This window comes from Rhipicephalus microplus, chromosome X, assembly GCF_043290135.1.
Source record: "Rhipicephalus microplus isolate Deutch F79 chromosome X, USDA_Rmic, whole genome shotgun sequence".
Taxonomy (NCBI): domain Eukaryota; kingdom Metazoa; phylum Arthropoda; class Arachnida; order Ixodida; family Ixodidae; genus Rhipicephalus; species Rhipicephalus microplus.
The window spans coordinates 375,505,185-375,529,659 of NC_134710.1; the positions used below are offsets into that span (position 1 = coordinate 375,505,185).

Sequence of the window (24,475 nt, forward strand, 5' to 3'; positions counted from 1 at the left end):
GTGCACCTGCCTAAGGCGACGTAGGCGAGTTTCTGTTGGTGCCGTTCAGCATCTCCCCACTGCTTCGCATCCATACATGGTTTCTTTTAACCGGATATGGTGTAAATTTTGGCACATAATAATTATTATAATAATATTAATCATTCTCATTACCATCGTAAGGGGCGGGGAAATATATTTGCCATGAGCGCTGCCCTATCTAGTTACGTTACTGCCCTCTGTGTAGCAGCTCAGTGCTCAACTGTAAGCTAGGCAGGTGCTTCAAAGTTGTTGCAGTCTGACTCTATGTGTAGTAAAGGGTTTTGAACCAATAAAGTGATAACTTGACCTCACACAATGCGAATTGTGGGACTAGTAGGTTGTTAAATGCTTTAGTCCATTCCAAAGCCTCATAATTCTTCATCGTTGTTAGCCACATAATCAACGAAGTGTGAACATTGCTTTACTTTTGTGTAGCTAGCACAATGCTTTGTGGAAAAATGATGAGTAATGGCATAGTGGACGCTCTCCCTTTACGCAAAAATTATGATGGTTCATGGCACAGCGTGTACCTAGCAAGTGCGTTTGTACAAGTTGCTCCTAGAATGCTTGTAGAAAGGGATCTAGAAAGTCTGCTTTTTCAGCCGTCGATGTAACTGTGCTTTGCGTACCATGCAGACGTGGCAGTCCTTTAATTCATCTTCATTCTTGGTTTTACCATTAGAGATATTTGGTGATTCATCTCTGGAGGGATGGGGTGGAGGAAAAAATTGCTTTGTAGTAACTTGAGGAGGGATATTAATTAATATTAATTTTGGGAGCTACTTCTCTGGCTCTCATTCCCTTGATGAAGACTAGTGTTAGTGGCTGGAGTTTCAGTTCATTCAGGCACTTGTGCAGCGAAAGTCATAGCTCGTTGGAGGCTGGGGCGATGCTGCACCCATTTAGCTAGGATACGTGCTTTATGCGATCCTGGAAAAAGATGCGCGACATTCAGGTGGCTTGAGGCAGTGGCCTATTGTCTGGGATCTGAGTGCAGCAGACAGTCCCAGGTGAAGTGTGAAGTCTGCCCGAGCGTTGCAGGGGCTGTAGACTTCAAAGTCTGAGATTTGGAGGCCACCAGAGTGTAGGGCTAAAATCAGGCACGCTCGGAGATGCCTGGCCGTCCCTCTGCCATTCTTCAATAGGGGCTCAGGCTGTCTCTGTAGGTTAACTTTAACTTCACGGCAGCCATTAGACAAGCCTCTGGAGGGGGGCATGAGGACACTCTGGAGGGGGAAGGGGAGGAGGGGGAAGCGAGCAAGCACATTATATGCGTCATCCTGCTATATGGGTAGGTAAAGTGTTGTTAACTGTAAGGCAGACTGTTGGGCCCAATGAGGCTCGTCGTTTTGGTGAAGACTCTGCCAACAGTAGGCTCGGCGACAGCTATACCAGTGGTATTCTCACTTATCCCTTCTGTTTAATTCTTCAGGTTCTCTCAGCACTTCAAGTCGTTCAGCTAACACAGCTTGCCTGTTTCCCTGGAATCAAGCAAGCCGAACTGCTATACAGATATTAACCTGAGCCATCGCCACGTGCCAACTGCAGTATCTGTGGTACGCAGATCCTTCACACCACAAAATGTCCATTGCGAACGTCTTCGGTGACGCCACATCACAAGTCCTTCTTGGAAGCTACAAGAGGGCTTGCACCGATGAGGCTACGCAGTGGGATCGGCTGCAACTATACCGGCGGGATGCTCAATGATCCCTTCTGCTTCGTTCTTAAGGTTTTGGCTGCTCTTCAAGACATTCAGCTAACACAGCACAGCTGCCTCCCTAAAACCAAGCAAGCCGAACTGCTACGCATAGGCTTGTGCGAATATTTGAGTGCTTTGAATATTTGAACGAATTGAATGCTTCAAATATTCTAACAAATAGTAGGTATTTGAATTCGCTTTAATTGAGTCTAAATTATTGAAAATTTTGAAGTATTCGCAATGAACGAATAAATGTGTCAGTCCACATATATAACTGCTTGTAAAGGTGGTTCCACTGCAATGTAGAGATGCGATGCTGAGCCGTGAAAGCATCTATTCAGAGAAAATCCGCTCTGCCGCGAAGCCCCACGTCAAATTTAAAGGGGCTCTGCAACGCTTTTTGAGTATGCTCAGAAAACTCTGCCGATCAGTGGTCAAGGCCACCGAGAACATGCGAGTCAAATATTATAGTGCAGCAAATGGCCTGCAATTCACAATAAATTCTCAAAGTCAGCTAAAAATAGCTCTTTTCTCTGGGCAAATAATGCCACAAAAAATCACTCGATACAGCCGTTGTATAGGCCATTGGCTCATTTGAGCATGAAGCGCTCGGTCGTTATTGGGGCCGCCGCGGGAGGCCGCCACTTGTACAGGCATACGTGCACAATGCCAGTGAAAAGCAGCGTACTCAAAAAAAAAATGAGAGAGAGAGAGGGGGTGAGAAATAAAAAAACTCAAGGGTCACGAGGCGTGCGCGATGTATTTTCTTCCCCTGCGCTATCCCTCCCTGTCACGAAGGAAGAATACTCAGGAGGGGAAACTCCGCTCCTTTCTGCGCCGTGATTTTGTCAACCCGAGGAGCGGTGATGGCGAATGTCGTCACTGCGTCACCTACAGAACCACGGCCGAACTGCCGCACCAAAGCAGCAAACACGAGAAGCGTCCTGCTCTTGCCGTCTACTTACACGCGTGTGCTCGCCGCTCAGTGTATCAGTGCATAGCTCAGATACACTTGCTAAAGAAGACGACGAAACGTTATGACGTTGTTTCACGAAGTTAGCCAGAGGGCCTTGGGAAAGAGACCATACCGGAATAATTTCACTAATGCATCCACAAGCGCTAAAATGGTTCGCTTTTTTTCTTTCCTCTACGCATGCGAGGGTAGTATTATTTGTTGGAACATGGCATACAACACTAATCACACGCACACACAAAAAAAAAAAAGACGTGCCGGGTAACCCTTTATATTAAGGGGGCAGACTGGTCTTAGACATCTTTTTGTTTATTTCTTTAGTGATCTTGATAAAACTGCACAGGATTGTGCAGTTTTTTCTCCTGATTTCAAATATTTAATTAGTTTTTCTGTAACTTATCTCGTTTTTGAGATAACTTAAGTTCACTCCCTATTGTTTAAGGCCGCCATAGAAAAAAGTGCTTAATCAAAATTGACATTTAAAATATGTTAATATAGACTAATGACTGTAGATTGAAAGTATGCAAGAGTTTCTGTTTTCGGGCCCTTTGTGGTTATTTTAGAGCAAAATGAACTATCTTTTTTCAAAAGCAGTTGGAATTGTGTTACAATTTTGATGAATAATTAATTAAAAAGGCTTGTGCTCTGAATTCTGCTCCCGTACTTGCATTCTATTCACATACAGGTTTCCATTGCTAAAATAATTATTGTTGTACCTGCCCTAGCTGCAGAGATATTGAGGCCTCAAAATTGAACAGTTGTAAATTTACTTTTTTGAGAAAAATGGAAAAAACTGAAAACACACAGCTTCTTCAAAAAGCAACAATCATGATGCGCATGTTTTGCAGTCCTAATAAAGGTGCTCACGAATTCGTAGCAGGGGTTCTGTTCTAACAAAAATGCTGGCAAATTATAACGAAGCCTCAAAGTCAGTTCCCCATTTTTTTGCAGGTTTGCATCTTAACAGCACCAAGAACCTGGACAGTTATAATGACTTTACAAAAAAATTACCACTTCGTGGTGTGTGAAAATTTGTAGAGAGATAGAAAGATACTTGCAAAAACCAAATATGTCAATTTTAAAAAATGAATTTTTTGGTCACTTTTTTGGTCCCAAAGACCAGTCGGCCCCCTTAAAGAAAAATATAACATTAGAAATGAAAAATCAAGAAAAAGTTTTTCTCAACCATTCCTTCATGCCAAACTACAACAAGCAAACACGTAATGCTGAGAACCATGCTTTTTTCGTGATGTAGCTTACTTGTAAGTTTGGAGGTTAATAAAAGATTCACATAGGACTTCCGACTCCCAACGAGTATCCCCTACCTTCGCTTGTTAGGCACTGCTTTTATTGGTAACTTCAGTGACATTCCAGCCAGTTTTTGGCTTCATTTCTGGGCAAGAGTAAGTGTAACCTCCGTTTAAAAACTTAAGGTGCCACTTCAGGAGCACACAAGAACTTTGGGTGGTCAGGAATGTCTGGATATTTAAACTTAGCGTAGTGTTGCACCTGCCGACCATACTGCTGCTATAATAACTATTTTACGTATTCACTTGCTGTCCATTGGCAATCTTTTTTACATATAGCCCTCGCCCATTTTCGCTGCCATTCTTAGTCAGACGGAGCGTTGAAAGTAAGAATGTTTTGTTTTACGTAGTATTGATTCTGATGTAACCGGGGTTCTGCCCAGAGGACCGGAGCCAGTCAGAGTCTCAGGAAGATGTCGAGGAGAGGAGCCCAGAGCTGTTAACAGTAACTTTTAGTTACAACATTTACAGGTAGCATGTTACATGATAGTGGTAGCATCGTGGAAGCTCTAGATGGAAGCATGATGGGAGCTTGTGAGAGCTTGGCGGGAGCGCTTCAGCGCTCGCATTTTATGTCCTGACCTTCCCAGGATTCTCTGCAGGAAAAAACAATGGAGGCCAGGACAGTCCAATAAATTTTGCCATCTTCATCTCCGCCCCCAAAAGAAGGTGAAACACCGCCTCCTTCCTAACCCACGAAAAGGGGGAAGAGGCGCGCCCAGTGCAGCGCATGGCGAGGGAGAAAACACTGCACACTGCGCACGACACAGCACAGCACGGAGACGTTGAGCCCTACGTGGAAGTCAATTTAGCAGTTTGTTGCAGTGATGGCTATGCGGCGCCAGGCAGACCACAAATTGTAGAAACAGCGGCATCAAGGCGCCGTGGAGAACGTGGGAATTGCATCCGCAGACGGTTGTCAGATGCTAGGCCCTTTGCCCAGGGCACATTGATGACAAAGCAAGCCCTCCGCTCGAGGCAGCTTTGACTCTTTGTGTTCCCTCTACGGCAGGAAACGCTCATCGACTCGGCAATAATACTGGGAACTACTCTACTCAAAACTCCAGGCGGCTCTACTGGTTTATTCTCGCTGTTATTTCTAGCTGTCTGCACTTTTGAAAGAATGCTACAATCGACACTTGCTAAATCAGGCGGCTCGCCATCACATGTCTCTCCTTGATGAGAGTCATCACTTCACGCTAATCTAAGCGCTTCATCACTTCACGCTAATCTAAGCGCTTCACCACCTCGTGCTATGTTAGGCGGCTCTTCCTCTCGTGATAAGATAAGCGCATCATCACCTGGACTTTTACAGCGTACTTCATTAGCGCTTTCTGCTGCCGAAATTTCTTGAGCAGACTCACAGGTTAGTCAGAGCTGTCGCCAATTTGTCACCAAAACAAAGGCCTTTCAAAAGCATATCCGCGTCATTCTGAGAGGGATAATGCTTGGGCAGGTTTTGGGACACCACAGTTTCCATGGTGAGCAGTCTGAGTGGTCCCTCTTTCTCAACGCGGGCTAACGGCAAACAAACACTTTTATTTTCAACTATTTGCCGTGCGCACACGTGTTACCCTATGGTTACCTCATTTTCCCAGAAGTAGGGATCTACATTATCAAACGTTGTGGCTGACTCCCACGGTACATTACACAATGCTTTCTCCAGAACTGACTCCTGAATGTGGGGTTTTATTTGCTCCTGATTGCTGTCCGTCGAAAAGAGAACACTCCTAGGCTTTCGCCAATGGATCGCAATGCGACCAGGCTCTTGGCAACAGTGGCATACGACCGGTTTCCTAGCCTTAAACAACTTTTGTTTCTGGTCTTTTGGGCTGTGGTCTCAGCAGGACTATCTTTAATTTTCTTGTCGGATGATGGTCGGAGCATGCATGGTAAAATGAGATTCAGTACAGAAGAGAAAGACTCATATGGGGGCTAGGTGAGGAAACGGTGAATCATGTCCTAAAAGGAGCAGTGATACAGATTTTCAAACTCGAAATGTGGCATTCATTTGATTCAAAGACACATGCGCGCCAAGCAGACGAAATGCTAACTGAAGGTCGCGTCACCATTTTCGTGTGGCCACACCATCTGATGGGGCGAGACTACAAGAGTTGACTGCTTAGCAGCGCCAGCAGCGCTGTAAATTGGCAAACTTTGAACCCGTTTTAAATAAAGTCCAATACTGGTCATACTAATCCAGGCCAGCCAAGTTTTACGATTTTATTGTAAAGTGCCCGATTTTCAGCACATTTTTACGAGTATCGTAATGACAACTATATTTTTACGATTTTTCATGTTTCGGGTCGAACAGCTCGCAAACTGAACGCGCTGTTTCAGACAGACAACTGCACCAGCTAAATCTGGGCTTTTTTTTCGCGGGGTTATGCAGGCAACACTGTATTGGCTTATATCCAGAGTCAAAGCCAAAGCCAAAAGGCATTAACTTCGGGGGTGGTGGAGATGTGCTCGACTTTTTTTGTTACCATGTGCGCTGCAGGAGGTTCCTTGCACATGTTTTTTGCGGAGTGGTAGCGTGTGGTTCAGTCCTAGCAGCTCACGAGATGTCTGAGAAGAAATACTTTCAAGTTTTTATTCCCAGCTATTCGACTGACTTTCCATTTATTAAGAGGTCACGTAAAGGTGAGCGGTATGCATTTTGTAGGTTGTGCTGCTGTGATGTGAACATTTCGCACGCTGGTAGCCAAGTTATTCTACTACATGTGAATACGAAGAAACACAAAGACTCGGCGATACTTGTGGACTCTAACGGGAAACTTGGAGGGTACTTCAGCAAAGCGGATCCCGATACTACAACTCGAGTAGAGTGCCTTTTTACTGCGTTCCTGATTGAAAACAACGTGCCGTTCACGGCTGCTGATCACGCTGGAGACCTCTTTCGAAAAATGTTTCCGGACTCGAAGGAAGCTAAGAACTACGCCTGCGCCCGTACGAAGACTACGGCTATTGTGAAGGAAATGGCCAACAATGCTATCGACGAAGTGATGTCACTTGCAGTACGCTACGTTCTCGGTCACCACAGACAGGAGCAATGATGCCGGCAATGATGCATAACTGTACCCAATAGTGGTGATGTTCTGTGATAGTACTGTTCGCACTGCCTTGCTCGCGATGCCTGCCCTTGAAGGTAACTCCACGGGACGTAAAATCGGTGCGCTTGTTGTGGACACGCTAACGAGCAAAAAGATACCGCTCCAGAACTACATCGGCATAGCGTGTGATAACGCGCCAGTCACGATTGGATTGAAAAACGGAGTGACTGCTGTGCTGAAAGAAAGCCATGAGAACATTGCCATCATTGGCTGCTGTTGCCATTTGATCAATCAGGCGGCACAGAAAGGCTCAGCATGCCTTCCACTGAATGTGGATGAGGTACTGGTCGACATTTTCTACTACCTTGAGAAAAGCTCAAAAACGAAGGAAAAGCTGAAAGCTTTTCAGTGTCTCCACGATGTAGAGGCCAAGAAAATTTTAAAGCACGTGAGCACCAGGTGGCTCTCTCTTGGAAGGAGCCTGAAACGGCTTGTTGACCAGTGGCAGCCACTGCTTAGTTTCTTCCATAGTGAAGTAAGGCCCTCCGGGCAGGTTTCCAAGTTTCCCAGCAAGCCATGTAACTTTCGCACTGACCTTCAGAAGCATGCAAAGGAAGCGGAGAGCAGTCATCCCAGCAAAAGAGCAAGACTGGACACAAATGTCCCCTTATCGGATACAGTTCCCAAGTGAACCCAAAACCATCCAAGAAAGGTTTTAAATAGAGAAGAAAGGCTATTCATGTTTCTTTCATCAGATGCAAATAGAGCATACTGTGACTTCCTGCTGTCTGTAATCCCAGAGTTTGAAAAGGTGAATGTGTTCCTACAGTCTGGAGTCCCTCAAGTGCACTTGCTGCGTGAAGTGCTTAATAACTTGCTGAGAGAGATCATGTTGCGTTTTGTAAAACCTTCAGTGATCAAAAAAGCTGACGTGTTGGCTGACATTGACTACAAATCTTCCGTCAGTCAAAGCAAAGAGATAATGAAGATATTGTAATTGGTAGTCGGACCACACAGACCTTGGAAGGTCTAAAAAAAAGAAGCAATGGAAGAGTTTTTTACACATATAAGAAGGTTCTTCATTGTAACAATGGAGTACATTATCCTGAAATTTCCACTGAAGTGTGAGCTGCTGAAAAGTGCAGAAGTAGCAAGGCTTGCGTCCATTGAACACGCCAGGTTTTCTGACGTAAAGTACTTAATCAACCGCTTCCCAGTGCTGCTACCACTTCAAGAGGGGCAAGATGTGAATTCTGCTCTGGATGACATTCAGGCAGATTTCACGCGTCTTCAGTTGAAATAATTACCCACTGAAGTACCTAAGGAGCAGCAGATTGATGAGCAATGGCGGGCAGTGTCCAGTTTACGAGAAGTGGATGGCAGCTTTAAGTATGCCAGACTTTCAAAGTTTATGTTGAGGGTCCTAACACTTCTGCATAGTAATGCGGAGTGTGAAAGAGTGTTTAGCAAAGTGAAAAAGGCTGCTCACCCAGTTCCGTGCCTCCATGTCGAAAAAGACTGTGGAGCAGTTGCTTGTCGCAAGATGTGCCCAGTCACGCTCGGGAAAGTGCCACGAACAGGTTTTTGACAAGGACTTTCTGAGGAAGGCCAAGGCTGCCACGGCCTCTATGCTAGCCTACCCCTCCACTTCCGAGACTTGAAAACTTTTTGTGCCTCTTTTGTGAAATGTTGCTTTTGTATTCCATTCATCTAAGTCAGTTTTTGAAAGATAAAGTACTATTTTAGTATTTTTGTACTTGGTTTTAGTAACTTTTGTCATCTCCTGTAGTACTTTAAAACTCTTGGGTTGGCACGTCTGCTAATTGATATTACATAGATTATTCGTTCCCCTGTTGCATAATTAGTACTGAATTGTTACTATGGAATCAATAACTACGCGTTGACGCAAAAAAACACGACATGCGTGAAGTTGATGTCACTGCTCCTTTAAATGACTGTGAGGACATTCACCTAGGTTCATGTTAAGGCACTGGCCTGTATGAACCCTAGAGTTTTAGGGTCAACATTAAAAGGTGGCAGTAAATTATACATAGGTAGGAAAAAAATAAAACAGGGAAACCAAGGTCAACTGGCGCTAAGGCACAAAAGTTGGGGCTATTAATTTATAAGGTTTTTATAGAAAAACAGCACTGATTCAGGTATTTTTAGTCCTTTATGGATTAATAATAGCAATAATAATAATAATAATAAGAATAATAATAATAGTCTTGATTTCTGTCAAGCGAGAGTCTTCATTCACTTTCAAAGAGACACTTTTTAGTCACCAAAAAAACTTTTCCACTCATATAGTACCATGGAGGCGATAGCAACCTTATTTTTTTGTCGTCTCTGATAATCATCTTTCAGAGACGACAACATTTACTTTCACGCCTACCGGACGCTAGTGCCATGCGAATGAAAACAGTTACAGTTTTGTTCAAAGAAATGTTTAGCTTTAGTTTGTATGTAGGAATATCACTTTCGGAGAAGTCATGTTGATTGTTTGCTTGATTCGCTGATGTTAATCAGAGAGAAGTGGAAATTACTCTATGCCTGATAAAAAATTTATATTACCAGCCTACTACCCCATGGTGCAGAAAACTCCTGAAAATACCCTACAAGTAAGCCAATTACCCTGCGGTTGGCAACACTGTGTGGTAGTAGAGTTCTATGTAGAGGTGTGCACAGGCTTCGGGTATCCCGACATTTTTTCATCTCTAGCCTAGGCGGGGTTCAGGCTTCCTAGTTTATATATTGGGCCCGGCTTGGGCCGGGTGAAAAGCCTGAATGAAGCTATACATACAGATGATGTGCCTGAATTGTTCTTGTTCATTTGTGTTGTTTCTATTGAAGGGTTTTTCATGTTTGGTGAGAAAAAATATTTGTTTTGTCATTTTTTAGTTTGGGCATATATGGATTAATTAAATGAAATTCATGTCCTTGAACACTGAGGGCTGTGGGAACAGTACAGATATTTACTAGAAGTCAAAGAACTGTGAAACATTTCATAAATGTTTTTTTAGCATATACATATTGAATTGAATATATGTATACACTAAAAAAACTATGATGTAATGCACTTTATTGTGTTATTGACAGAGTTGGGCCAAACCAAGCCAGACAATGCTTTGGGTACGACACTACGGCCCAGGCCTGGGTGGCCCATACTCTATACATCATCAGGTCCTGGCTGGGTTGGGCTGTGAAATTGGGGCTCGTGCATATCTCTCATGTAGCTTGTGGCGCAACTTTTATTGCCTTTGTTTTCTCTTGGTGGTTTTTGCAGGATCCTTGTACCTTCCGTATCTGGAACAGTCCTCTTCATCGGCGCCTGTTCGACGTCAACTGCATTCATGCGTACACTGCTCCTATGTGACCCAGAATAAGTCACACATGACCAGACACCTTCGGAGACACATTGGCGAACGCCCCTTCCAATCTCACGTGTGCCAAAGTTCATTTACTCAGGACTCCAAGCTGGTGGCTCACATGCGCCGTCACACGGGAGAGTGTTCCCTTTCCTGTGTTCACAACAATGAATCCTGCTCCTCGCGGAAAGATGCCGTCGATGTCCACGTGCGGATTCACACTGGAGAGCTCCCGTTTTCCTGTGTCCACTGCGATGCATCCTTCGCGCAGGAAGAGAGCCTTGTGCGACACACTCGCATGCACCACAAAGAAGAGCGTTCGTTTTCCTGCATCCAATGCAATGCATCATTTGTGATGGAATCCGACCTCATGGCACACATGCGCCTTCACACAAAAGAACGTCCGTTTTCCTGTGTCCACTGTGGTGCATCCTATAAGCATAAAAAGAGCCTATTGAAACACGTCCGCTTCCACACAGGGGAACGTTGCTTTTCCTGTGTGCAATGCAATGCATCGTTCGTGGCTAGATCCGACCTCGCTCAACACATGCGCTCTCATACAAGCGAGCGCCCCTTCTCCTGCGTGGACTGCAATGCATCCTTTAAGGAGAAAAAGAATCTTTTAAGACACGTTCGCAAGCACACAGGAGAGTGTCCTTTCTCCTGTAGTCAATGCAATGCATCCTTCTCGCGGAAAGAGAGTCTCGTGGTGCACATCCGCACTCACACAGGGGAGCGTCCCTTCTCCTGTGTTCACTGCAATGCGTCCTTTTCTCTGAAGCAGAGCCTCGAGCTGCACATCCGCACTCACACAGGAGAGCGTCCCTTCTCGTGTGTTCACTGCAATGTAGCCTTTTCACGAAAGGACAACCTCATGGTCCACATTTCCCGCCGTCATAAAAAATCACAGCATATCCAAGGAGTTAATGATGCTAAGTGAGGCGATGTGCTGGATGGTTTCATCGCTAAACCGTGAACCATCCGCTAATATCGCCCACTACCTCATCGAAGACGTGACGAACACTGTATATATTTATACAAGAATTTTATTATTCGTACGTGGTAGCCATACGTCACTTCCGTTCCCCTTTCATTATAACGGCTTTATGATCGGCGAAATGGTGGATCGGTGATGGGGCATAGTGGAATGCTTGCAAGGGTGAAGTAGTGGGCAGTTTGCAAAAGTGGAACTATAGGCGGTCACGTTCAAACAAGGGATGGGCACAGTGGGGCAATCTACGGTTCTTTAACGTGCACCTGGATTACAAGTACACGACCATCTTGCATTTCATGTTGGCTACGTCTGAACAATATTTGCTTCATGGCCGGTGAAGTGCTGGATCGGTGATGAGGCGTAGTGGGATGCTTGCAAAGACGAAGTAGGGGGCAATTGGCAAAGGTGGAAGTATAAGCAGTCACGTACATACATACAAGGGATGGACCCACACCATTAGGAGCTTCACCCCTAAAACCAGAAGCTACAATTGTAAGTGACCTATGTGCTTTTCAAGAGGAAGTGTGGCCAAGAGAGCACAGTTTGTTGAATAGAAGTCAGAGTGAGAGGTTGTTTTAAGGTAGTGTTGTAGGTGTTGCCAAAAAAAATGTAACTAAATGCTTTACTCGTTACTACAACAGATATGAATGTGTCACTATCCTTCGTTACCTCTTACTAAAGGTAACATGTTACCGTTACATTTACGGAAAATAAAAATAATAATAAACTTCTTCGTGGTCAAAAATCTAACTTCCGCAGTTTCACTGGAGAAATCCCAAATAACAATTCAAAATCCCAATTATCAGTTTAATAAAGCTGATATTGGTATTTCAAATAGATTCTACCTTAAGCAACAACTTCACACAAAATACGGATTTAATCAAAATAAGTTGCATGAAAGTGTCCCAGCTTGGCCCTAAAGTATAGGGACTTCGGGACACTGAAGAGCAAAACAATTTCTCACGTATTAGTAAAGTACAATTTCACAATGCTGAAAACACTATTCTTATCATGATATGATGCTTGGCGAGTGAGAAAATGCACGAAAAGAAAATACTAGTGAAAATGCCATCTTGAGATTTCCGCACCAAAAACCGTGGCATCATAAATTTTGAAGGTGTCTACTGGGTCTTACGAAGCTTCTAATCGATAAAAATGAAATACATTGCCATCTGTGTGTGCCATAGACCTGGAATACAAAGTTTCAGAAAATTTCACCAAGCCAATGTCGTGAAAATACGCATAATACATTTTTAGATTTTACACGTCACACGTGGTGATTGCAGCGCAAAATTTATAAATGGAAGTTCACCCTGAACTTTCTCCGCTAATGATGAACTCGTGACAGTGAAACATATGACCCCAGAGTTCTTGAAGTGCAGTTTATCCATCTAACTCAAGTCATTATTACTCTTTAGTGTCCCTATAAGGTCGCTTTTAGCATTACATGGAATGGCTTCTAAGTCTGTGGCACACGGTAAACCCATTTTCCTCTATGACGTTTATCACCAACATGATTTCTTATCACCAACGCTTTCCTTTTAAAAAAGATGAGCGTTGCAACTCTCAACAAATTCACTGGTCACAGTGTTCTTTTAATGGCAGATGCTAAAATACACAAAGAAATGTGCTCAAACCGATTAGTTCTGGGGAAAATACTTCTGTAGATGTAGTTTTCCCTTCAAGCTGTGTAATTGTAGAAAAAATTGCAAGCACTTATGTGACGGTGTTGAAGGTCAATCTTGTTCGTGGAAAAATTGAGTAACTATTAAAACATGTAGTACTCGCAGTGGCCAATAGAAAGACGCAAACAATTTTTAAAAAAACCAGCGTTCGATTATTTCAAGGACATTTTTCTGATAATTGCAACATGCTGGGGAATTTAGAAAAGAGTGCATTTCGAAGCAGCCATCGGTAAAATTGCCTCACCATTTAATGAACGCATCTGCACATATGCTAAATAGGATTCCAATGGGCGCATTGGATGGTAATGATGGCCTCAGTCTGCCGCGTCAACAAAAGGACGTCCGAGTGAGCGCCTATGCGACGAATGAGCTTTGTGTGAATCATTGGAAAAAAAGTAACGTGATACCTTACGTCACCCTAGAACAGTAATGTAAGTACATTGCCCGTTAAAGTTCAGATATGGCAGCGAGTACAATATAAGGTTACGGAGAAAAGCAATGCGTCACTGGTAATGCCGTTAATTGAAAGGCGTTACAGCAAACATTTTTTTAAAGAGACCCTAAAGGCAAATAACATTTTCATTAAGAAGGAATTGTCAGTGGGCCTTTTCGGTGTAGGTAGTCTGCGCATGCGCGCCGGCCTCGAAGAGGCACGCGCCATGATTTTGATGGCCAAGCATAGCTACAGTGTCTGGAATAGGGAAGTGTGCAGACAGTGCCGCCACCTCTTAGGCCGCTTCATGATGTGCCGGAAAAAGAGATCCAGGGGGCGCTAACACCTGCTTACATGTCCACTCGCAGCTAATTGTCTGCTCTCCACGATGCAAATCGGCCGAATGTACCGACGTGCATTTGAATTTCGCAGTTTTTTTTTCTTTTTTGCAACTTGCGCGTGGATACAGTATTTTTACTTGCCAACTATGTGGGTCTTAGTAATGTGAATTAAAGATTTTGTGAAGCGTTTTTTTTTTTGCAGTTACTTTTCTTGCTACTGACCGCTTTCGGATATCACGTCTCTTTCTAAGTAACCACAGGTTGTTTAGCATGTGGCTAAGGCAACTATTTCAGTACCAACTACAATTGCAGGTTTTGTTTGTATGTCTATTTGGATGAGGTGTCAGCTGTTTTTCTTCTGTGGTCGCAAACCAAGCATCTGCTATTAAGACATAAATTACACAAATGATCGACTATGAAACATCGAATTAATTTCAAAGTTGCAGCCTGAACCGTTTTTTTTTTTTCAGAACTAACATATTGCACCCTGTTTTAGGTATGAGGCCAAGTGTTGAAAAGATATTTTTGAAAAGTGCTAGGAACCAGAGTTTCCTAGACTATATTATAAGGCACATCTTTTTAGGCCCGTATGAGCATTATGAAGTGCTATCTTTTTTGTTAAATTTTTCATAGTTGCATTTTAATAAAAGAGGACCCCACGCTCTAAAAAACCTTATGTTTTATTCTCAATAAGTAATACTCATTAAGAAAAGCAGATATAGTGAAGGGACACAAATTAGCTTCAGCCTGTGCAGTGAATCAAAACAAATTAGATCTGACAAATATTGAAAACATAGTGATTAGATAACCAAAATATATGCTCTAGCACAAGAGGCACCTTAGTATAACAGGCAGCCATAATTAATCCTGAGACACGATTTTGCGTACTGAGGTCTGTTGGACACCCACATATTTAGTTTAATTAAAAATATTTATTAGCCAAATGTTCATGACTGTTCCCGTACGGAAAAATACCGAAAATACAAGTTCTGAGAAAATCAATAAGAAAGGTTTGAAGCACGTGAAACACTCGCGCAAGGTTATGTGGAACGCTGAATTCCTAGGCAATTGTAGCAGTGGCGTACCAACTCTTTTGCGAGTGGGGGGGGGGGGGGGGGGCAAACCTACCTCGCTCGTCAGCTGGGATATATATATATATATATATATATATATATATATATATATATATATATATAAACGTAACTGTGAAAAAAGAAAAGTGGGTGAAAGGATAGCTTGCCGTGAGCAGGAACCGAACCTGCGACCTTTGAATAACGCGTTCCCTGCTCTACTACTGAGCTACCACCGAGGCTATCCCCCCAGCCACATTATTGGGTTTATATGTGGATTTAAACGGGGGAGTGTCAGTCAGCATTACCTGTTGCCATGGCGGCGAATGTGGCACACTCTTTATGAGCCTGTTTGGCGCCACGTAGCACGTAAACTTATTACGAGCTGGCAGCTGACCAATAGTTCCTTTTATAAAACCTAACGGCACAAAGTCTGCCAGCAGTACGAGACCCTCGTTAATGAATAAGGGAAGGAAGTGTATACTTAAGGGCTCATTTTCCTGTGTTTTTGACACAATATTAATGAGATCTAATAGACAATAATGCCAAGAAATGTATAGGGATAGTTATTAGACCAATTGTAACGTAACTGTGAAGAAAGAAAAGTGGGTGAAAGGATAGCTTGCCGTGAGCAGGAACCGAACGGCAAGCTATCCTTTCACCCACTTTTCTTTCTCCACAGTTACGTTACAATTGGTCTAATAACTTCCCCTATACATTCCTTGGCATTATTGTCTATTAGATCTCATTAATATTGTGTCAAAAACACGAAAAACGAGCCCTTAGGTATACACTTCTTTCCCTTTATATATATATATATTTATATATAATGATTAGAAGTGTCACTACCAGGAAAAACAAGAGAAGCGCGGGTAGAGAAGACGGCGTTGCTTCTACTGTGATTGCGCCCTGTGGGAAAAAAACGAATGCTGGGCATGGTTTAAACCACAACCCACCAATATAGTGGATTAATGTAGTGGGTGAATGCTGGAAAAAGTCTACCATGTTTGTAGTGGGATATGGTGGATGCTGCAGTGCTGGCAACATTTGAGTGCGAAATGGCGTCAGAATCACCGTGACGAGCTGCCACAAAAAAAATGTTTAAAATGTGTTAAAAACTATGTAAAAAACACCCGTAAAACAGAAAAAAAAGCTGTCCGTCACGGCAATTCGAACGTGCAACCCGCGGATTCTCATTCGAAGGCACTAACCACTGCGCCATACCAACATGACGAAATTTGTGTGTTGTATCAACTGACGGTTCAACTTGTTTTGTTTGTCGCGTACTCGACATAGATGAGATCTGCACGTGTTACTAAAATTTGGACATTGATTAAACACAAGCAACTGCTGCCTGTAACGATTGCCACTGTGATAATGGTACCAGCACTATGTTTTTGTAACAATTCACAACTGCAAGAAAAAAACCAAGTGGACCAAGGGGAGCAGGTACAGTTTACTGGTGGGGTCTGGCAAGTTTAATATTCTTTTCTCGCTCGTTCCAAAGGGCGACATCTGCTCAGGCTTTATCACTCCTCTGGTATCATTCCACAGATACGCCCACCTAATTGAGTATTAGAATGCTTTTCGCGCAGCGTAGAGTGCAGTCGTGCCAGTGCACGGCTGTAGCTCAACCGTTAGCAACAACTACATAACAGATTGGCCTAAACGAATGCAGTGCCCCCGAAACATTATGCTGTCATATTGGTTCAGCAAGCATACGAATTGCCAAGTCTATGTTCTCGCATAAGAGCCAGAGAAGTGCCGGCGGGTGTGACCGGCGGCTGTCGGTTAGGGGAGACGTACGTTCTCTGGAAGTGCTGGAATCGCGTTGCATCGATGTTTGTTGCATTTTGTGCGTACACCGTACACAATAAAAATATTTCATTTAGGTTAATTGATGCTGTGGTTGTGCTGTACTGTCATTCTTACTCGTCGAAATTGTGTATTCTGAAACCCAGAAGTGTGGATAGCAAAGTTGTACGGGTTCGGTCGATAGGCCTCACCTTTGGTGAAAATTATGGTGGTAGAACATGTAGTGTACAGATCCCAGCTTGGTACACTATATATATTGCCCGCCCTTATAAGCCCATTCAACATCTGCTTACTGCTTCCCATCATTGTCGCAATGGTGGGCCGAGCCTACCATGATCGCCCACTATCTAGCCGCTACTTCCCACCATCGTTTCCACTTTACCCATCTTCTGTACACCATGCCACCCAGTATGTCCCGGTATATCCATCATAATCCACTTCGTCCCACCATATCCACCATAATTTCCACTATACTCACTATTATTTCAACTACGCCCACCGTGTTTTCCAGTATCCACCATGTTAGATTTTCCGATAGGGCAGTTTCGATGCCCATTAAAAACCCCATTAAGTTACCTCACCGTACGTAACAATATATATATATGTGTGTGTGTGTGTGTAAAACCTACAAGGAAAATAATCACAGTGGCAATGTTGGCGGAATTTCACTATGTTGTAACATAGTCTCGTAACAATTTCATTCTTCCGTAAAAAAATAATTAAATGATTACTGTTGTGATCGAAAACTACGCCTTACTCGCTGGTTTCCCCAGTGTGCAGCCAAAAGTGACCACTGTCGAAAGTGGAGGGGGCTCAGCCCCCCCAACATCTCTCAGTGGGGGCTGTAAAAAAATAATTAAATGATTACTGTTGTGATGGAAAACTACACCTTACCTGCTGGTTTCCCTAGCGTGCAGCCAAAAGTGACCACTGTCGAAAGTGGAGGAGGCTCAGCACCCCCAACTTCTCTCAGTGGGGGGCTAATGCCCCCCTTGCCCCCAGACATAATTATACGCCTATGATTTGTAGCCAGTTCGATTGTTGACCTCACTATCCTGAGCCGTTACTTGAGCGGCAACTCGTTTTTTTTTTTAATGCGAATGCATTCCTTAGTAGGGCTGTCAGGCGTCCTACGGGATCAGTCTACCGCCCTCTCCCATAGCAAGAGATGCGGGCGCGCGTCTCTAGCCACCGGAGCCATGTCACGCTTCGGCAGCTGTCAGCAACAGCTTCGGGCGCGCGCGCTTATCCTCCCCCCTAGCAACCGGAGCCCCCATCTCCTTGATTTGAACGTGACATGCCACCGCCTCAATGCAGTGCATTTGAAATGCCTTTGTGTAGCATTTGTATTGATAAGACGCTGGCATTATGGTAGTGGTGGTGGTTAGAAGAAGGCGCCTAATTTATGCAGCCCGGTTGGGAGCACGGCACAGTGCCTACGGGGAGGGGGAAATGGGAGAGAAGTGGATAGGTGAGAAAAAGGTTAGGTGAGCAGTGGCACAGACGTCTTCAGCAGGAAGAGCGGTCCGGCAGCAAGGATGGGGTGGCCAGGGTCCCGTTCTCAACGTTAGGACTTTATGGTCGTCAGGCACAATGACAGGTGCAGTGCTTCGCCGCTCCTCCTCTCGTCGTTCGCTGTCTCTCCTCCCTGCACCCCACTTTCCCATCTGCTCGTGCCTCGCTCCCCATCGTTTGCTGGCTGGCCGCCTCTCAAGAACATCCGGAAATGTGTGCTCGAGACGCCACTGTAAAATGCCAACACCGAGCCGAGAACTCTGTTTTGTTCACTTCAAAGTATTTCTTAACCGTGTTCGCTAGCTACTAAAGCTGCAAATGCATACCACGTTTATGGTGACAAAAGAACGCCATGTGCGGTGAATGGCGCTATTGGCTGCACAGTGTAAAAAAAAGAAAAAAAAAACATTCTTCTAACGCTAGGTCCTCACGTACGAAACTCCGTTATAGATGCTACGCAATGCATTCGCATTTCCTCATTCTCTTCGGGGAGCCTGGGGCTTTTTTTTTTTTTTTTTTCAAGCGTCAGTACCTTGACGAGATTGCTTTCATGATGGGGTGCTAAAATATTTGCGAGGCAAGTTCAAGCGTCTAGTCGTCTCAGAATGTTGCGCTGCTACTGTTGAAACATGTCCGCTTCCTTGGACACAACGAACAAAAAACATTTTTTGAAGAAGGGGGGTTATGGAGGGGCCAGTCTCCCGGCCCCCCGCCACCTCTGGCCCCAGCAGGGACACTAACAAAGTTTGTTCTCTTTGCATGATTTATACCCGCTTTTGTAACCGGGTGTAAAATAGTGGCTCTGTCGTCATCTCATCGTCACTCCTCAAGGCGTGATTTGAACGAATAAAACAACGCAAAAAGCCCTCGTGACACACGGAGTCGAGTACGCTAACGTGCGTTTCTCATGGCAGCGTGACGTGTACGGTGGATGGATGGATGGATGGATAGATGGATGCTATGAGCGTACCCTTTAAACGAGACAGTGACATGTGTGCCACCAGGCTCGCAAGGAAAAATAACATAGTACTAGAGTGTACTAGAATATGGGGTAGTGTGTTCAAGCACCCTTTCTCGCCATGCATCGCGTGAAGTGGCGCACATGGACAAAAAACCGTTTTTCAAGGTGGCGCTGCTGTAGCATGGGCTGGCATAAACAAGGGTGGATCAAGTGGCGCAATGGGTCCATTTTCACAATGAGAGGGGGAAAGGGCTGAGAAGAGGGTTCCAAGTAGTACATCAACTGGCCGAGATGACACTCGAATTATGCTGATAAAGACATTGGGTCCGAAGTCCAAACAGACTTTGAGAGAGGCAGTGAGCGAAACAATAATCGATGATGAAGTCCCGGATGGATGGAAACTTAGCAGCATGAGCATGATCTATAAAGCAAAGGAAGACAAAGCTGACATAAACAACTACCATCCTATGACAGTGACATCAGTGGTCTACAGGCTGGCGATGCAGATTATAAAAGAAAGACCGCCGGCATGGATAGAGAATGAGGGGGTGCTGAGGGAACTGCAGAATGGGTTTCGGAAACACAGTAGATTGGAAGACAATCACTGACGAAGTGCATCAAAATTGCAGAAAAGGAACACAGGCACCTGTGGCTTGCATTTTTGGATATCAAGGGAGCGTAAAAAAGCGTGGTTCAAGAGGACTTGTGGGGAATACTGGACACACTAGGTGGGGAATATGGAGTCACTAATCTTTTAAAGGATATCTATAAAAGTAACAAGGTAGTTATGAAGTGGGAAAAACAGGTATCCAAGTGCAAAGAGGTAAAATGAGGGCTTGAGCTGGGGTGTCCTCTGTCACTCTTGCTATTCATGATGTACCTACAAGGATTAGAGGCCAAATTAGAGGGAAGTGAACTTGGCTTCAACCTCTCTTTAGTCAAACAAGGAAAGCTCATTGATCAGGCACTACCAGCATTAATGTACGCAGATGATATAGTGCTATTGGCCCAGAACAAGGAAGGTTTGCAGAGATTGATGGACATCTGCGGTAGTGAGGGAAATAGGTTAGATTTTAGATTCAGTAAGGAAAAATCAGCAGTCATGATGTTTAATAATAACGAAGGTAGCGAGCTTAGAATACAGGAGGTCACGCTAGAGATAACAGATACATACAAATATCTGGGCGTATGGATAAGCAATGGGACCAAGTACCTAAGGGAACACGAAATATACGTGACGACTAAAGGTAACAGGAATGCAGCAGTGATTAAAAATAGGGCACCGTGGAATTACAATAGGTATGATGTTGTGAGAGGAATTGAGAAAGGTGTCATGATTTCTGGTCTGACTTTCGGCAATGTGGTCTTGTGCATGAGATCGGAAGTGCAAGCAAGATTAGAAATTAAGCAACGTGGAATAGGTAGGCTTGCTTTAGGAGCTCACAGGAATACATCAGGGAGTACAAGGTGATATGGGATGGACATCATTTGAGGGCAGAGAAGTTAGCAGCAAGATAAAATTTGAGAAGCGATTGAGAGAAATGGGGGAGGAGTGTTTGGCTAGGAAGGTTTTCAGCTACTTGTACGTGAAGAATGTCGATACAAAATGGAGGAAGCGAACCATAAAATTGACGGGTAAATACTTAGAAAACAGCAAGGGGCCAAACCAAAAAGAACTCTCTGTTAAGAATTGGGTGAAGGAAACGGAGACTGACATGTGGAGAATTGGCATGATTAAGAAGTCTATCGAACCAGTCTCGAAGATATCAACCAGTCTCGAGAGGCAAAAAAAAAAAAGAAAAAAAAAAGCTGCACGCGAAAACCAGTCAGTGTTCATAAAGGTGCCACCATAATGAAGTGATGATGAACTGATGATTCGACGGAATGGCGGTGAATTTGATCGGTGTTACTGCTCACTGCAGTATGCGGGCTCTTAAATAAAGGGTTTCTTCTTACTGTCTGCCAGATAACACGAACACAACCTCAGGACATCCTCAGTATGCCTCCGTGAGAACAATATGACGCCCTCAGAATATCCTTTTATGGTACTAAAATGGCACTAATCCCGTCGCCTTGTCCATACACATAACAACCTCAGCACATTCTTAAAACCACACTTCAGGACTTTTTCAGTATCTTTTCAGAACAGCGATTGCGTGGTTGGTTCGGTACTGTGGGCAGTGGTACAACTTAGGATTTACTTCTTTTCATATTTCCATACATCAAAAGAAAAACTCCCGCGAGGTCTCGTGTATATATACAGTATCAATCAACAGAGAGGTGACAGTGCTCGACTATTAGAGTAAAACAAACAAAGCTTGTAGATTGAAATTTATTTATTTAACAGTAATTAATCACAACTGACAGCTTTGTTAGGCATTTGAGTCCGCGTATAGTCTGAAAAAAGAAAAGCAGCATCAAGGTTGGTATGTGGGGTTTAACGTCCCAAAACCACCATATGATTATGAGAGACGCCGTAGTGGAGGGCTCCGGAAATTTAGACCACCTGGGGTTCTTTAACGTGCACCCAAATCTGAGCACACGGGCCTCCTTCATTTCCGCCTCCATCGGAAATGCAGCCGCCGCAGCCGGGATAAAAGCAGAATCAAGGCAGTCAATATAGCTCAATCAACCACGTTAGTAATCTTCCTCGAAAGGTTTACGCAGTGTCCTTATCACCACGTGTATCGTGCCCAATGCATTCACTAGTGGTTTAGGCTCCGCTCTGACAGCCTACCAGTACAGTCGACACGGGCGTTGACTTGACTTGCCCGAGGTCGGGCCATGTGTCAGATGCAGAAGTCGATCCTTTTTGGTTGGGACCAGGCTGCTTCAAAGCATAATTGATTGCGATTGGTTGGTGTCCCAGAATGCTTCGAACCACACCTCGCCGCGCTCGGCTGGTGACAATAGAGGTTTTTAGTTTGACGTTTTTGTGGTCCGCCCCGCTCCAGGAGCACCCGCGAAGCCGCAGCGGAGCGGCGGCTGAATTTTCTCTTGTAGTTATTCGTTGCCGGCAGCGAAGCGGACCTTTCTAAAACCCCTAGATGTTGGAAAGTAGCGACGCTCTTTTATCCACGCCGGCACTCTCTCGGCGCGCCGGCAACCTCCTCTTTTTTCACCCCCTCTTTCGCGGAGCCCGCGCATCCCAAGCGCTGAATGGCTGCGGCGGGCGATACCGCCCAGTCAGATGACCCTGACGTCACGAAAAGCGCGCGCAAGCAAACTTCGCGCGCTTTTCGTCAATCACGCACGCCATGAACCCTCCAGGCGCCACGCCAGCCCTGCTGCACTGAACGTGTGTTTTTTTTTTTTTTTTTTTGCGTAGAATCGTGAGCTTCGTTTTTCGTGGCAATGCCTGGCTGTTGCGCGTATCAGTGCAGCAGCAGGTCAGAGAAAGGAGTAAGCTTATTTTATATCCCCCGAGGAGATAGGAATAGGAATGCCGTGCGCAGAAAGCGGTGGATGCACAACATCGGGAGAAAGGACTTCGCCCTTTCTAAACACGTCGTTCTTTGCGAGGTTAGTGTTACCGATTTCGTTAAATCTCTAGATAAAGTCGTACGAAGATTTTAATGCTCTTTGCATCGCTGGACTCTCCGTTCAGTTTAATAGCGAGCACATATAAATATGGATATAGCTGGGTCTGAATGAGTCGCTGAGCTTTTTTTGTAATTCTCTGTGCCCTGAGATAGTTTTCTTGTGTTTTAGCGCGTGCGTTAGTTTTCTTAATGTGTGTAATTTGTAAATTAACGTGTGTGATTCCTACGCATGTGTGTGTGTGTGTGTGTGTGTGTGCGTGCGGGTGTGCGTTTATGTGTGTGCATGTGTGCGCCTGCGTGTATGCGTGTGTGTATGTATGCGACTTTATATGCGACTGCATATGCGCGCTTATGTGTGTGTGTATGTGTGCGCCTGTGTGTTCGCGCGTTTCTGTACGTCTGTATTCGCGCGTGTGTATGTGCTTGTGCGGACGTGTGTGCGTGCGTTTGTCTATGTATTCGCGCCGGTGCGCGCGCGCGCGCGCGCGTGTGTGTGTGTGTGTGTGTGTGTGTGTGTGTGTGTGTGTGTGTGTGTGTGTGTAAGCGTGCGCCTGCGTGTGCTGTGTTCTGCGTGTGCTGTGCTGCGTGTTGCGCATGTCTGCATTCGGGCGTGTGTATGTACGTATGCGCACGTATGTGTGTGCGTGTACGTGTGGGCGCACGTATGTGTGTGCATGTGTGCGCCTGCGTGTTCGCGCTTTTCTGTACGTCTGTATTCGCGCGTGTGTATGTGCGTGTGCAGACGTGTGTGCGTGCGTTTGTCTGTGTATTCGCGCCGGTGTATGTGTGTGCGTGTGTATGCGTGCTCCTGCGTGAGCTGTGTTCTGCGTGTGTTGTGCTGCATGTGCTCCGTGTTGCGCGTCCGCGTTCGCGCGTGTGCATGTACGTATGTGTGTGCGTGTACGTGTGCGCCTCCATGTGCGTGCGTTTGTGCTTGTGTGTATGTATGTGCGTGCGAGTGTGTATCTGTGTGCGAGCGCTCGTGCGTTCGTGTGTGCTTGCGTGCTTGTGTGTTCGTGAACCTTGGGCTGGATACTTGTGAAGTCAAAAACTCGTTTACTGTTGTTGCGTGCTGTCTGTATCTTTACAAAGTTTCAATACGGTTATAGTATTTTGTTGTTGTTTACGTACACTTCATGTTTCGAAGGCTTGGACCCTAATATATAAGTAGGTAAATGACGTTTCGTTTTTGTTACATGTGTAATAAAAATGTGCATGCTTGCACCGTTTTTTACTCCAAGAGTGAAAACGAATTCGAATGGGAGAGATGTGTTTGAGATGTGTTTGTTACTATGCGTATACTCATATATCACGGTCATGTTTCAGCTCCATTTCACCAATGATCAGTTTGAGCCGAAAGTATTGGAAGCCCATGGACTGAAAAAATTGAAGCCCAACGCAATTCCTACTTTGTTCTCGCATCGGCCGCCGCCAAAAGAACGAAAACCCCCGTCAAAGAGGTTGGAAATTCGCAAGAAATGCTAAAAAAAAACGTAAGGCACTCTTCAGTGACGTTCCCTTATTAAATATAGCATTCTAATGCGTATCTTAACTACACAATGGAACACAAGTGACGGAGAAATACTGTTGTTCGAAATCAGACCATCACACTGAATGGTGATTAAAGAATACACACACGGCGCTGAAATGCGGAAAATATTGTAGTTTTTTGCCATATACCTAAGCACGATGATTCGA

At 44.6% G+C, this 24,475-nt stretch overlaps 1 protein-coding gene across 4 annotated transcripts in view; it reads left to right on the top strand.

Annotated features, from left to right (window-relative positions):
- LOC119161061 (uncharacterized) overlaps positions 1–24,475 on the top strand; it is a 56,544-nt gene that overhangs the window by 8,570 nt on the left and 23,499 nt on the right. Inside the window, exons 1-2 of one of the 4 annotated variants that reach the window (XM_075880012.1) lie at positions 6,421–6,643; positions 10,340–12,146. The exons of 2 other annotated variants lie outside the window; for them this stretch is intronic. In XM_075880012.1, coding sequence (XP_075736127.1) covers positions 6,565–6,643; positions 10,340–11,361 — 1,101 coding nt within the window. In that variant the 5' untranslated portion in view covers positions 6,421–6,564 and the 3' untranslated portion in view covers positions 11,362–12,146. Of the gene's footprint in view, positions 1–6,420; positions 6,644–10,339; positions 12,147–24,475 lie in introns of those variants that run through there. One more of the 4 variants, XM_037413390.2, reaches the window with a different exon arrangement.